The 12,111-nt window shown below is 44.7% G+C and overlaps 1 protein-coding gene across 2 annotated transcripts; it reads right to left on the reverse strand.

The window, feature by feature from the left end:
- Positions 1-7,301: 7,301 nt before the first annotated feature.
- Positions 7,302-9,176, reverse strand: LOC124488360 (tumor necrosis factor ligand superfamily member 15-like). 2 transcript variants are annotated; one of them, XM_047051020.1, is made up of 4 exons: positions 8,946-9,176; positions 8,682-8,751; positions 8,539-8,589; positions 7,302-8,124 (listed from the first exon to the last, which is right to left on the reverse strand). In XM_047051020.1, the coding sequence occupies exons 1-4, from the start codon at positions 9,165-9,167 to the stop codon at positions 7,700-7,702; spliced, it is 768 nt and encodes a 255-aa protein (XP_046906976.1). In that variant the 5' UTR covers positions 9,168-9,176; the 3' UTR covers positions 7,302-7,699. The 2 variants fall into 2 exon arrangements, with proteins under 2 accessions (XP_046906976.1, XP_046906977.1); XM_047051021.1 differs by having other exon boundaries at positions 8,691-8,751; positions 8,946-9,175.
- Between the last annotated feature and the right edge of the window lie 2,935 nt (positions 9,177-12,111).

The raw sequence follows: 12,111 nt of genomic DNA on the forward strand, positions 1-12,111 counted from the left end.
AAAAGTCACCAGCAGTTGTGTGACAGGGTGGTAACTCACAAGTTAGCAATCCTTCAGGAGTACTTTGGGAGATTGTGAAGACACCTATGGCTGCTTACATGTTATTCAAACATTGTAGGTACATAGGAATTGCTATGTCATTAAATACCCTCATTGTAAAGTGTTGTCATGATGGTAGTATTTTTCATGACATTGACACAGGTGTAAGGCTGGGTGTCAACCTGCCCCCACCTCTCATATGCTAAAATTTGGAGTTGCTCGACAGGGTCTCAACTTGATGGCTCTCACACCCCATTGCATAACTCACTGTGCATTGCTAGTCATATGTTGATAAGTAAGAGTCAAGATGTGGTCTGATTGGTTGTCCAATATTTAACCCCCTACACAGGTTTGGGTTAATAACTGCTGCTCTTGCTTCATGTCAGGCAAGTGGCAGCCTGCCTGTTATCAGTCATGACCACAAACTGGCAGACTTGATGTAGTCTCGCATTTCTCTTTCTGAAAAAAAGAAAACCTTTTTTTTTTAATTACTGAAGCCCTGAATGGCAAATTCCACCTGTCAAAAGCCAGCAACTCTAGTATCAGGCAGGTACTGTAGAGCCTAACCCTAACCCAAAACAGTTGGCCATGATTCACTCTAACATCAGTTGGCACCTGGAGGTGATTCATGTAGTCAGGCCTCTACATCGTTGAATTCATATTTTATGGCGTGAACAGCAGCTTGAGGTGTCGATGGGTTATGATAGCACCATCGGTTGTTCAGTCATGTAATTAGATTTGAGTATTTATTGATAACCATAGATGTATTATCAATAAATGGATGTAAATAGGTTTGACTTTGGTGGAGCGGATGTATCTATGGGAAGCACTCCCTGCCTCACAAGGTGAGGTACAGGTACTGTAGTATTGGGATAGCTCAGTAGAAGATGTCAAGAAATCTAATCCTTTTGATGAAAGCATCTGCTAAATTAACTTATTATTATTATTATGAATAACCAACCACATTATGAATGAATAAACACATCATGATGAATGATTCAACACACTGACAGTATAGCTGTAGTGTCAGAGTAGTGGGAAACCCCTGTCCACACTTCCCCACACAGCCATGACCTGCAGCAGCAGGCTACTATCTTCACTGGTGAACTGTCTGTTTACATTTGGCTGTAAACATTGTTAAAAAAAAGGCACATGGAGACGGTAGTGGGTCATGGAAACATTTTTTTGCTATTTTTAGAGTCATTATACCAGCATCTTCTCTGTTCCTACTTTAACTATCCTGATACACACACCTCTGCTAACCACACACACACCTCTGCTAACCATACACACACCTCTGCTAACCACACACACACCTCTGCTAACCACACACACACCTCTGCTAACCATACACACACCTCTGCTAACCACACACACACCTCTGCTAACCACACACACACCTCTGCTAACCATACACACACCTCTGCTGACCACACACACACCTCTGCTAACCATACACACACCTCTACTGACCATACACACACCTCTGCTAACCATACACACACCTCTACTGACCATACACACACCTTTGCTAACCATACACACACCTCTGCTGACCATACACACCTCTACTGACCATACAAACACCTCTGCTGACCATACACACCTCTACTGACCATGCACACCTCTGCTGACCATACACACCTCTACTGACCATACACACCTCTACTGTAGTACTCTACTGTAACCTCTAACCATGGATGACGAGCTCTCCGTCACAGCCCACATTGCTGCGGTCTCCCGGTCGTGTAGATTCACCCTCTCTAACATCCGGAAGATTGGAAAATACCTGTCTGAGCATTCCACCCAGCTGCTAGTCCAAGCACTTGACCTCTCAAAGTTGGACTACTGCAACTCGCTGCTCGCCGGTCTCCCAGCATGCGCAACCCGCCCTCTCCAGAGGATTCAGAACACAGCGGCCCGTCTGGACTTCAATCTACCCAGACGCTCCCATGTTACTCTGCTCCTCATCTTCCTCCACTGGCTTCCCATCATGGCCCGAATCAGATTCAAGACTCTGGTACTTAACTTCCGAGTGGTGAACGGGACTGCACCCGACTACCTCAAGTGTCTCCTCCAGCCTTACACCCCCACCCGCTACCTACGGTCTTCTTCAGACAACTGTCTGGTGGTCCCACCGCTCAAGAGCGCCCAGTCCCAACACAAGCTCTTCTCCTGTCTGGCCCCCCAATGGTGGAATTGTTCAAGTTCAAGTTCAAGTCTTTTATTTGTCAGGTGCACAGAGCAACACAGGGTTAGACTGGGCACTGAAATTCTTAAGACAAGACAACGCAAGCACTTGGCATAACATAACATATAAGTACACAGAACAAATTTACATCTATGCTGAGCTTAGATAAGTGAACTTCCTAAATATACAGATAGCAATAAATAAACGACTATACTAACCCTAACACTAAAACTTCCTAAATTACAGATAACAATAAATAGTACGCTATACTAACCCTAATACACAAAAAAAAAAAAAAAAAAAAAAAAAAAAAAACCTGTTACAACCCTATAAACTAATCTAACCTAAATGGAGTACAGTGCAGTAGTGCAAATTTACAGATCAGTGACTTTGTCAATGACCAAACAGGAGCCTGGTGGCGAGGTACAGTAGTGCAATGTTACTGAAAGAGCAACCAGTAGCTGAAAGTGACAGTGTAGAAGTGACTAGTGTGCAGTAAAAATGTCCATATCAGTGTCCATTGAGAAGCCTGATGACCCTTGGGTAGAAACTGTTGTCCAGTCTGCGTGTGCGCGACCGGATGCTGCGGTAACGCCTGCCAGAAGGCAACGGGGTAAAGAGACTGAAGGATGGGTGGGAACAGTCTCTTAGAATCCTGCTGGCTTTCCTAAGGCAACGTGTGTGGTAGGTGTCCTGTAGGGCTGGGAGCTTCCTGCCGATGATGAACTCAGCAGAACGGACCACACTTCGTAGGGCCTTGCGGTCCCGGTCTGTGCAGCTCCCATACCACACTGTGATACAACCAGTCAGAATGCTTTCTATAGTGCATCTGTAAAAGTTAGTAAGGATGACTGAGTCCATACCAAACTTCTTCAGTCTCCTCAGGAAGAAGAGGCGCTTACGGGCCGTTTTGACCACCTTGTCCGTGTGAACAGACCAGGTGAGGTCATTGCTGATGTTCACCCCGAGGAACTTGAAGCAGCTGACCTTCTCCACTTCCGATCCATTGATGAATAGGGGTGCATGCTCCTCCTCCTGCCGCCTCCTAAAGTCCACAATCATCTCCTTGGTCTTGCTGATGTTAAGAGAGAGGTTGTTGTCCTGACACCATGATGTCAGGGTGTCAACCTCCTCTCTGTAGGCTGACTCGTCACTGTCAGAGATGAGGCCCACGATGGTTGTGTCGTCAGCAAACTTAACGAGGAGGTTGGAGCTGTGCGTAGCCGCACAGTCGTGGGTGAACAAGGAGAACAGGAGAGGGCTGAGCACACAGCCCTGGGGGGTGCCTGTGTTGGTGATCAGTACAGATGAAGTGCGGTCACCGATTCTCACCACCTGTGGCCTCCCCGTCAGGAAGTGGAAGATCCACTTGCAGAGGGAGGTGCTTAGTCCCAGGTCCACAAGCTTGGAGACCAGTCTGGAGGGGATGATGGTGTTGAATGCAGAGCTGTAGTCAATGAACAGCATCCTCACATATGTATTCCCCTTGTCCAGGTGGGAGAGAGCGGTGTGCATGGTCAGAGCGATGGCATCGTCTGTAGACCTATTGGACCGGTATGCAAAGGGTCCAGTGTGGGGGGCAGCGAGGAGCAGATGAATGATTTGACTAGCCGCTCGAAGCACTTCATGATGATAGAGGTCAGTGCTATTGGGCGATAGTCATTCAGACATGTGACCTTGGTGTTCTTGGGCACAGGGATGATGGTGGTCCTCTTGAAGCAGGTGGGGAGTACAGACAGGTTAAGGGAGAGGTTGAAGATGTCACTGAAGACCCCTGCCAGCTGGTCAGCGCAGCCCCTAAGGGCCCTACCTGATATGCCGTCTGGGCCAGGTGCCTTGCGAGGGTTGATCTTCTTAAAGCATAACCTCACCTCAGCTACAGTTAGTGTAGGCACACCACTGGCTTGGCCTTCAGGTAGCTCCACTGCAGGGGGTTCACTGTCCCTCTCAAAGCGAGCGTAGAAGGAGTTCAGCTCGTCTGGCAGTAGGACAGAAGACTGGGTCTCATTGTAGCCTCTCCCTTTGTAGTCTGTAATGGCTTTAAGTCCACTCCACATGCGCCTAGGGTCAGAGCCATGGTAGCTGGACTCCACCTTGGTCCTGTAGGCCCTTTTCGCTGCTTTGATGGCCTTCAGAAGGTCGTATCTGGCCTTCCTGTACTCATCTATCTATGAAATGAAATCTATGAAAATTACTATCTATGAAAATTACTATTCTTTAAGATGTATATAATATTCTTTGGCCTAGAACAATTATTGCTGAGGTTTTAACTTCTGTAAAAATAGCATAACCTTTTAGCCTAAGACAGTATTGCTGAAGTTTTTGTTTGCTGACAAACGTCTAACAAATTTGACTGTTTGACCCTGGTTGTTTTGCCCATACTCCAGGGGGTTTTGCTGACAAGTTCTGCTTCTGTCGTCTCAAGCTCTGTTTTTTAATATTGAGCATCTGTATCCAGTCCTGCAACCTATTTCCCTTTTGACTTTCTGTTATTGAAAAGTTCCTCTTTTGATAGACATGAACTATTGAACTAATGATGTAACTGCTGGAATTACTGTATAAAAGAGTGTTCAGATCATGACACCTTTAGTGAGCCCTTCTACTCCAGACATCATTTATGATCCTGTTTTAGAACTGCTCCTCCTTGCTTGCAAGAATAAACAGATAAATATAAATTCTTCTGACTTCGGACATTCAATCGTAGAACATTCTACGACAGAATCAACTCCCCACCTCCATCAGGGACACAGACTGTCTACCCACCTTCAAGAAAAGGCTCAAGACACACTTGTTCCGGGAGTACAACGGCACTTACAAATGCTTGGCTGGACCTGATGTTAGTTTCCTCCAAGATCACAATGACTCTTACCGAGAGACTCGTTGCTCTTGTTGGTTAGTTGTAACGGATTTAAATTATTGTACTCGCTCTGAAATATTTTACTGTTGATAGTTTTTTCTACAGGTACACTCTTGTACTTTCTGAGTTTCATGTTGTTTAATTGTAACTTGTTTAACTGCATGCTCTTATGGTTCTTCCCTTTGGCACTTATTTGGTTTTTCACAATGTATGCTTCATGTTTTGGCTGCTCGTAATGTTTGTGGCTATCTCGTTGTTATGATCAGTGACCTATGCACTTTTATAAAGCTCTCTCTTGGAAGTCGCTTTGGATAAAGGCGTCTGCTAAATGCATAAATGTAAATGTGAATGTAATGTACTGCACATGGACACACTATCGTGTATTAACCCTAACCCAACACTGAGTGTGTTGAGGTGAGCAGACTTGGCATGCAGATGGCTTGCCCACACCAAACTCAACAAAACATTTCTCTTTGGACCTCGCTTTGTGTGTGGGAGCATAGTGAAGCTGAAAGAGGAAAGGGCCTTCCCCAAAATAGTTGCCACAAATGATGCTGTTCATTGACCACAGCTCAGCATTCAACACCATCATCCCCTCCAGACTTGTCTCCAAGCTTGTAGACCTTGGACTGAGCACCTCCCTCTGCAAGTGGATCTTCAACTTCCTGATGGGGGGGCCACAGGTGGTGAGAATCGGTGACCGCACCTCATCCACACTGATCACCAACAAAGGCACCCCCCAGGGCTGTGTGGTCAGCCCTCTGCTGTTCTCCTTGTTCCTGCATGACTGTGCGGCAACACACAGTTGTCCGTGAACAGTTACAACCTCCTTGTTAAGTTTGTTGATGACACAACCATTGTGGTTCTCATCTCTGACACTGACGAGTCAGCCGACAGAGAGGATGTTGATACCCTGACGTCATGGTGTCAGGACGATAACATTTCTCTCAACGTCAATAAGAATAAGGAGATAATTATGGACTGTAGGAGGCGGCAAGAGGAGGAGCATGCACCCCTACTCATCAACGGATCCGAAGTGGAAAAGCTCAGCTGCTTCAGGTTCCTTGGGGTGAACATCAGCAATGATCTCACCTACTCTGCTCACACGGACAAGGTGGTCAAAGCGGCCCGCAAATGCCTCTTCTTCTTGAGGAGACTGTCAGAAATATTAATCTATCAAGCATTGCATATTCAGTCGGTGAACAAGTTTAAGAAAGCTTTATTGCTTGCGGCCGGCCCACAAGGAGACAAAAACATCACTCGCCATTGTGCTACAAGTTTGTCTGCTAGCATGTTGTGCTAGTTAACTATTTAAGCACAAGCGCTCTTTACAGTCATTGGTTAGGACAAAGGCATGCAAATGTTCCATGGCTCTTCTTCATTGGCTCCTTGCGTAGACCTGGTGCGAGTGTGTGCGTGCGTGTTTGAGTGTGTGCGTTTTTGTGCCTTTTGACCCCTGTAAGCTTGACCACATGATTCATCCAACACAGATAAGGTCAGACATCTTTTATGGCCTTTCCAGTAAGAGAGAGTGGTCAGCCCAGGTCACCTTGTTTACGTATGCCTCGTGTTACCCAAAATCCAGATTTGGGGGTAGGCTTCTCTATACACACAAGGAATGCTGAACACAGAATCATTCTTGTACAGGATAAATGTGTTACATCTTCATTTCTCCTACACTAGACTGAAGAAGTTTGGCATGGACTCACATCCTCACTAACTTTTACAGATGCACTATAGAGAGCATACTGACTGGATGCATCACAGTGTGGTATCGAAGATGCACAGACAGGGACCGCAAAGGCCCTAAGTAGTGTGGTCCAGTCTGCTGAGTTCATCATCGGCAGGAAGCTCCCAGCCCTACAGGACACCTACCACACACGATGCCTCTGGAAAGCTGGCTGATGCTCTGCTAACCCTAACCCTAACCTTCCTAATGCTCTGCTAACCCTAACCCTAACCTTCCTAATGCTCTGCTAACCCTAACCGTAAAATCTGGTGGCCAGAGCCCAGAGGAGTGGGAGCTGCTGGAGATAGGGTCACTTTATACCAACGGAGGGGTCTGTCCAAGGTGCTGTAGGGAGGGTCAGGTGTCCTCATGCTTTTGGTCAAACAGTCTAAATGTTCAGAAGGTTCCCTAAGGTAACTCTCACATACACACACATCTTCATTCCATATTATTTATTGCACATTCACAGATTAATACAGGTCAAATGTGACATTTTAATCGAAGGTAGGAAAGTAGTTTCTACTTTGTCATAGATTGATCTTATCAAGATGAAGTTTTAATATAAAACAAATCAGTAGTTTCCATAGCCCACATAAGATTGTTGGGCATTACATTTTTCAGATTAAAATGTATGAAAATTAATTAATTAAAATGTTAAGTTACACATGATTCATACAAGCACAATTTAATGAAATTCCTCTATGAATCATCCATAATGCTCAGCTTTGGTACAAAGAAAGCCTGATAACAGCATATAACACACACGTATTATCACTGAATCAACATGGATTCTTTACAGATTAACTTTAAATATGCTTGCATGTTAGTTATAGAAACAATACCAAAAATATGACACAGATGGCATAGACATGGTCATGTGCATTTATATGAGATAAGCACCAAAGTATATGGAGTAGTCCTTGGTGGTCTGGACCATATTACTGCCACTGATGATCTTGGCCTTCAGGAGAGCACCTTTCTCCAACAACATCACCTGGCCCAGGTACACAGTCCTATAACCCCCGCACCCCATAATACTCTCCTTTACCACCATAAACTCCTTGTCCTTGGGGTAACTAGGCCGGTGGGTGAGGACATGCATCTCAAATGTTTGGTTATTTTTAGCGCAGGTGCTGGCTGCCAGCTGCAGGTTCATCCCTGTGTAGATGTAATAACTTCCATACTGAGGGACCACAAGAGCCTGTGCATCCTGGTCATAAGTAAATCCTTTCAGTGTCACTAGACCTATCTTCTCAGAGTACCACTGAACAATACTGTTGTCTGACAAAGTCTCCCGATTTGAAGGACCTGAGGAGACAAACTGTGTTAATTAGATACACCCCTGTATACTTTCCATGACACTTACTAATATGCACCCATATGATGTGTTCAACAATTACATTTTATACAAAGCAAGCAACATACAGAACATAGTAATTGTGGTACACGAGCATTTTTTATCATTTGGTTAAACTGGCAAATTTTTCATCTAGTTCATTAACACCATTAGGCAGGTGTCTGATGTTCCAGCCACTTCTTGAAAACAGAAAAATCGGCAAATCTCTTCCCCTCATTTTTTATCAAGAAATGATGACTTCATCCTCTCTTGTAAAAAAGCTGTTCTACTGAAAACAAACCTAAGCCCCTGCCGTAAGGTTAATTGAAAGCATGATGAATGTCCTAAAAACAAACTCAGGACATTACTCAAACGTCTTGACTTACTTGTGACAAGCGCATTTGGCTTTGACTGCACGGAAGCCAGGGTACCACCTGCTGAATTAGAAGAAAAACGCAACTTCAGTGATAGCAGTGGTCACGCTTTCTGAAGTTATTGCAGTCTGCATTGAGTGCTGGATGTAACATACTGTCCTTACTGCATAGTTGACTTGAGGAAACTTGCTTCTGGGAGCTGCCTGCAGTGTGTTGCAAAACAGGCTAGAAGTTCAATACAAAGTGAAGAAGTAATTTAGACGCTTTCTGCCAGCTGCTCTGCATTCTGCACTGCGCGTGTACAGTAGGCCTACTACTAGACATGTATTTCACTCCATTGTATCACTATTATCCATTAAGATTATTGAACAGCTCTTCCACATTGCCTCAAAATTCCCAACACTCATAAATGGACTTACATTCGTAGATGGATCACTTCTGACATGAAGGGTCAGGAAATAAGCAGCGGCACAGCTCATCAGAAATAGCAGCGTGACTAGACGCAAACACATCTCCTGGCGCTTCACTTTTTGATAATGTGGCGGTAGAACAGTCACAGTTTCCCCCGCAAACCCGTCGGTGTTTTGAGTGTACATTTCGGCAATAGCAGCTTCGAAGTTTTGCACTGACGCTGAATTCATTTATCATTCATATCACACCATCCCTTTATACTGATGTTGCCGCCTACACAGTCCAAGGATTGTAGTGCCCGTATGAAAGACGGTCATAAAGATTTGCAACTGGATATGAATAAAGATTAAGTCTTAGAATCCCTATTTTCAAAAGTGCATAAAAGATCTGGAGCTTATAGCCTTTCAATGTTGTGCACTCACACGTTTGGCCGTGTTTCCTCAACCCCAAACCTCGTTTTTGTTTTGTTCTTAAGAATGTTTTTTATGCAATGTGGCTAATATTAGACTGTACCGACCCCGGGCTTCCCCGTTAATCGAGGCGTTCAGTAAGCTCTGCTTAGTTTAATTGTGTAATAATTTAAAATAGGATTTTATGTATATTGCATTTGTATTAATTAATGTATACTAGTACACAGGTGATATGAAAAATTGCAATAGGCTGCTCATGCGCAGACCTGACCAGAAGGGCCTAGGGTCTTTCCAGAGTCTCGAGCCACTTCAAGCTGCTTCCAGCCTCAGGCTTGGGCAGGCCTGCACACAGCATGCAGGACAAATATAATAAGAACATTTATATTATGTGTTCCCAATTAGTCTTATCTTCAAATAGACAATATAAATAGTTCCCTTTTGAATGAATGAAACCTTTATTGCTCTGAGGAGAATTTGTTCTGCACCAAGAGCTTGAAACAGATACATACAATAGTGCAGACAGGACAGTACAGTGGGCATAACACAATTATTTAAAAAAGCACAGCGAGACATAAAAATACAAGAATATAATAACACAAATTAAAAAATACAAGAATATAATAACACAAATTAAAAATGAAGGCCTCACAGAATAACTTAAAAAAGTTAGCGGTCCAGTACACTGTAAAGTGCATAGTCCTAGAAAGGATAAAATGATCATAAGGATGAAAAAAAGGATAAAACATTTCATTTTAGTTTCGACAGTCTCGAAAAAAGGCTCAGGTTCCCTATCGATATTCTGTCAGCTGTCCTCCCCTCTCTCTCATTAAGCACTATTCACTTAAGGTGTGTTTGTGTTGGCTATGACGCAGAGTGTAGGCTAGGACGCAGAGTACTTTTCTTCCTACTTTAAAGAGTGCCGTCATTGAGAAAAGGTAAGATACGCTGGCCCAGTCCCAGAGGATTCTGTCAGCTTTCCTTCATTAGGGTCGCCCTCTAGTGGAGATAATCCTTCAGTGCAGTTATGCGGTCGCAAATAAAACGCCTTTGACCATTGCTGACCAAAAATATGCTACCGAGTGCGTTATTTGTTACATTATCATTACGCATTATGTTCGTCGTAATGTAGTTGAAGCCCCCCCCCCCCCCCCCCCCCCCCCCCCCCCCCCCACCTGTGTCAACCATTTTTTAATTGTAGTAGGCTAGAGATTGGTTGAGAGAGCGTGAGGAGTAAAGAGTGGGATAATTGTTTGTCAGCAAAGAGAAATTATGGTGAAGACCGCAGAGGGAAGCAGCGCAAGACACATGGCCACCGTGTCCCGCCTTACGAACATGTCTTGTTCAAACAGTTAACGCTGAAAGATGAAGATGAGAATAATGTGTCGTCACGTAACTTTGTGTTCATCATTTATTGTGGAATTCATTTTGCTCCTTTTGACATTTGTGTTATCCCGAGCTGCACCCTCAGACTTGAGACCGCGTTCCGTCCTGGCAAGCGGACTCGGCACGACCACTGCCACCATTCTGAACATTTCACTTCTAAACACTTTCACAGGATCCACAGACTCATCGCTCATTCGAGCTCCAAATGCTTCCACACAGCTGTACAAAAACTCAACCATTCAACGTGCATCCTCTGAACCTCCACCTTCTGAGCCGCTACGAGGCAGAACCACGACGAGTGACTCACTGTCAAAGGAACTCAATGACGGTACAGTACTGCACGCGTTGCAGTCAGCTTTAATAACATAATTTAGTATGAATTGTCAGCTCTAAAATATTGTAGTATGCATAAATCTGGGAAAATAAATTAAGAGGAGGGTAGTCTTGAAAGTCACTTCTATGTGTGTATATATACTATATATGTATAGGCCTATGTACATTTTGGCTGCCTAATTTACTGTCTCACAAATATGCAGGATCACAATACTTCATGCTGACAGCGTTGCATAATCCACGTCACATTTCCAGCCCCTTAACCACAGAGTGTGACCAGGCTAGACTGAAGACTGACGTTGGCACTGCATTACTGAAACATGGAAATGTCATTTCACGTAACATTCTGCAATACATTTTAGTTGTTCTTTTCATTCATCAGATGCATTCATAAATTCCTATTATGATACTCAGTCTGGCAGCTTCATTTAGTCCTTCACCCCGTGCCTGTTCCATCATGACGGGGCCAGACCTGAGCCTCTACCGTCTCCAGGGTGAGGAGATCTGGACTTCCTACTGCCACAGTGTCCCCGGACCCTACAGGCAGGTTGTGTTGAACTCAGCACCAGCTGTTGTCTCCCCCAGCAGGGCGTGCCCCCTGCAGCACCTGCAGCACCTGCCCCCCCTGCAGCACCTGCCCTCCCTGCAGCACCTGCCCCCCCTGCAGCACCTGCCCCCCCTGCAGCACCTGCCCCCCCTGTGACAGGTGAGCCGTGTTACATTTACATTTAGTCATTTGGCAGACGCTCTTATCCAGAGCGACTTACAGTAAGTACAGGGACATTCCCCCCGAGGCAAGTAGGGTGAAGTGCCTTGCCCAAGGACACAACGTCATTTGGCATGGCCGGGAATCGATCTGACAACCTTCAGATTAATAGCCCAATTCTGAGAACACTATGGTCACATTATTTTCATGTAGCGCACACATGTCCAATGTGAAATACAAAGAAGAGCACTAATAAGCCTTAGTTTAAGGAGTGAATATTGTAGTGGGAACAGCTGCACGGTCAGGACTAAGGGACCTTCTACTGAAACAATACCTGTTCAC

This window comes from Hypomesus transpacificus, unplaced genomic scaffold, assembly GCF_021917145.1.
Source record: "Hypomesus transpacificus isolate Combined female unplaced genomic scaffold, fHypTra1 scaffold_133, whole genome shotgun sequence".
In the NCBI taxonomy this organism is placed as follows: domain Eukaryota; kingdom Metazoa; phylum Chordata; class Actinopteri; order Osmeriformes; family Osmeridae; genus Hypomesus; species Hypomesus transpacificus.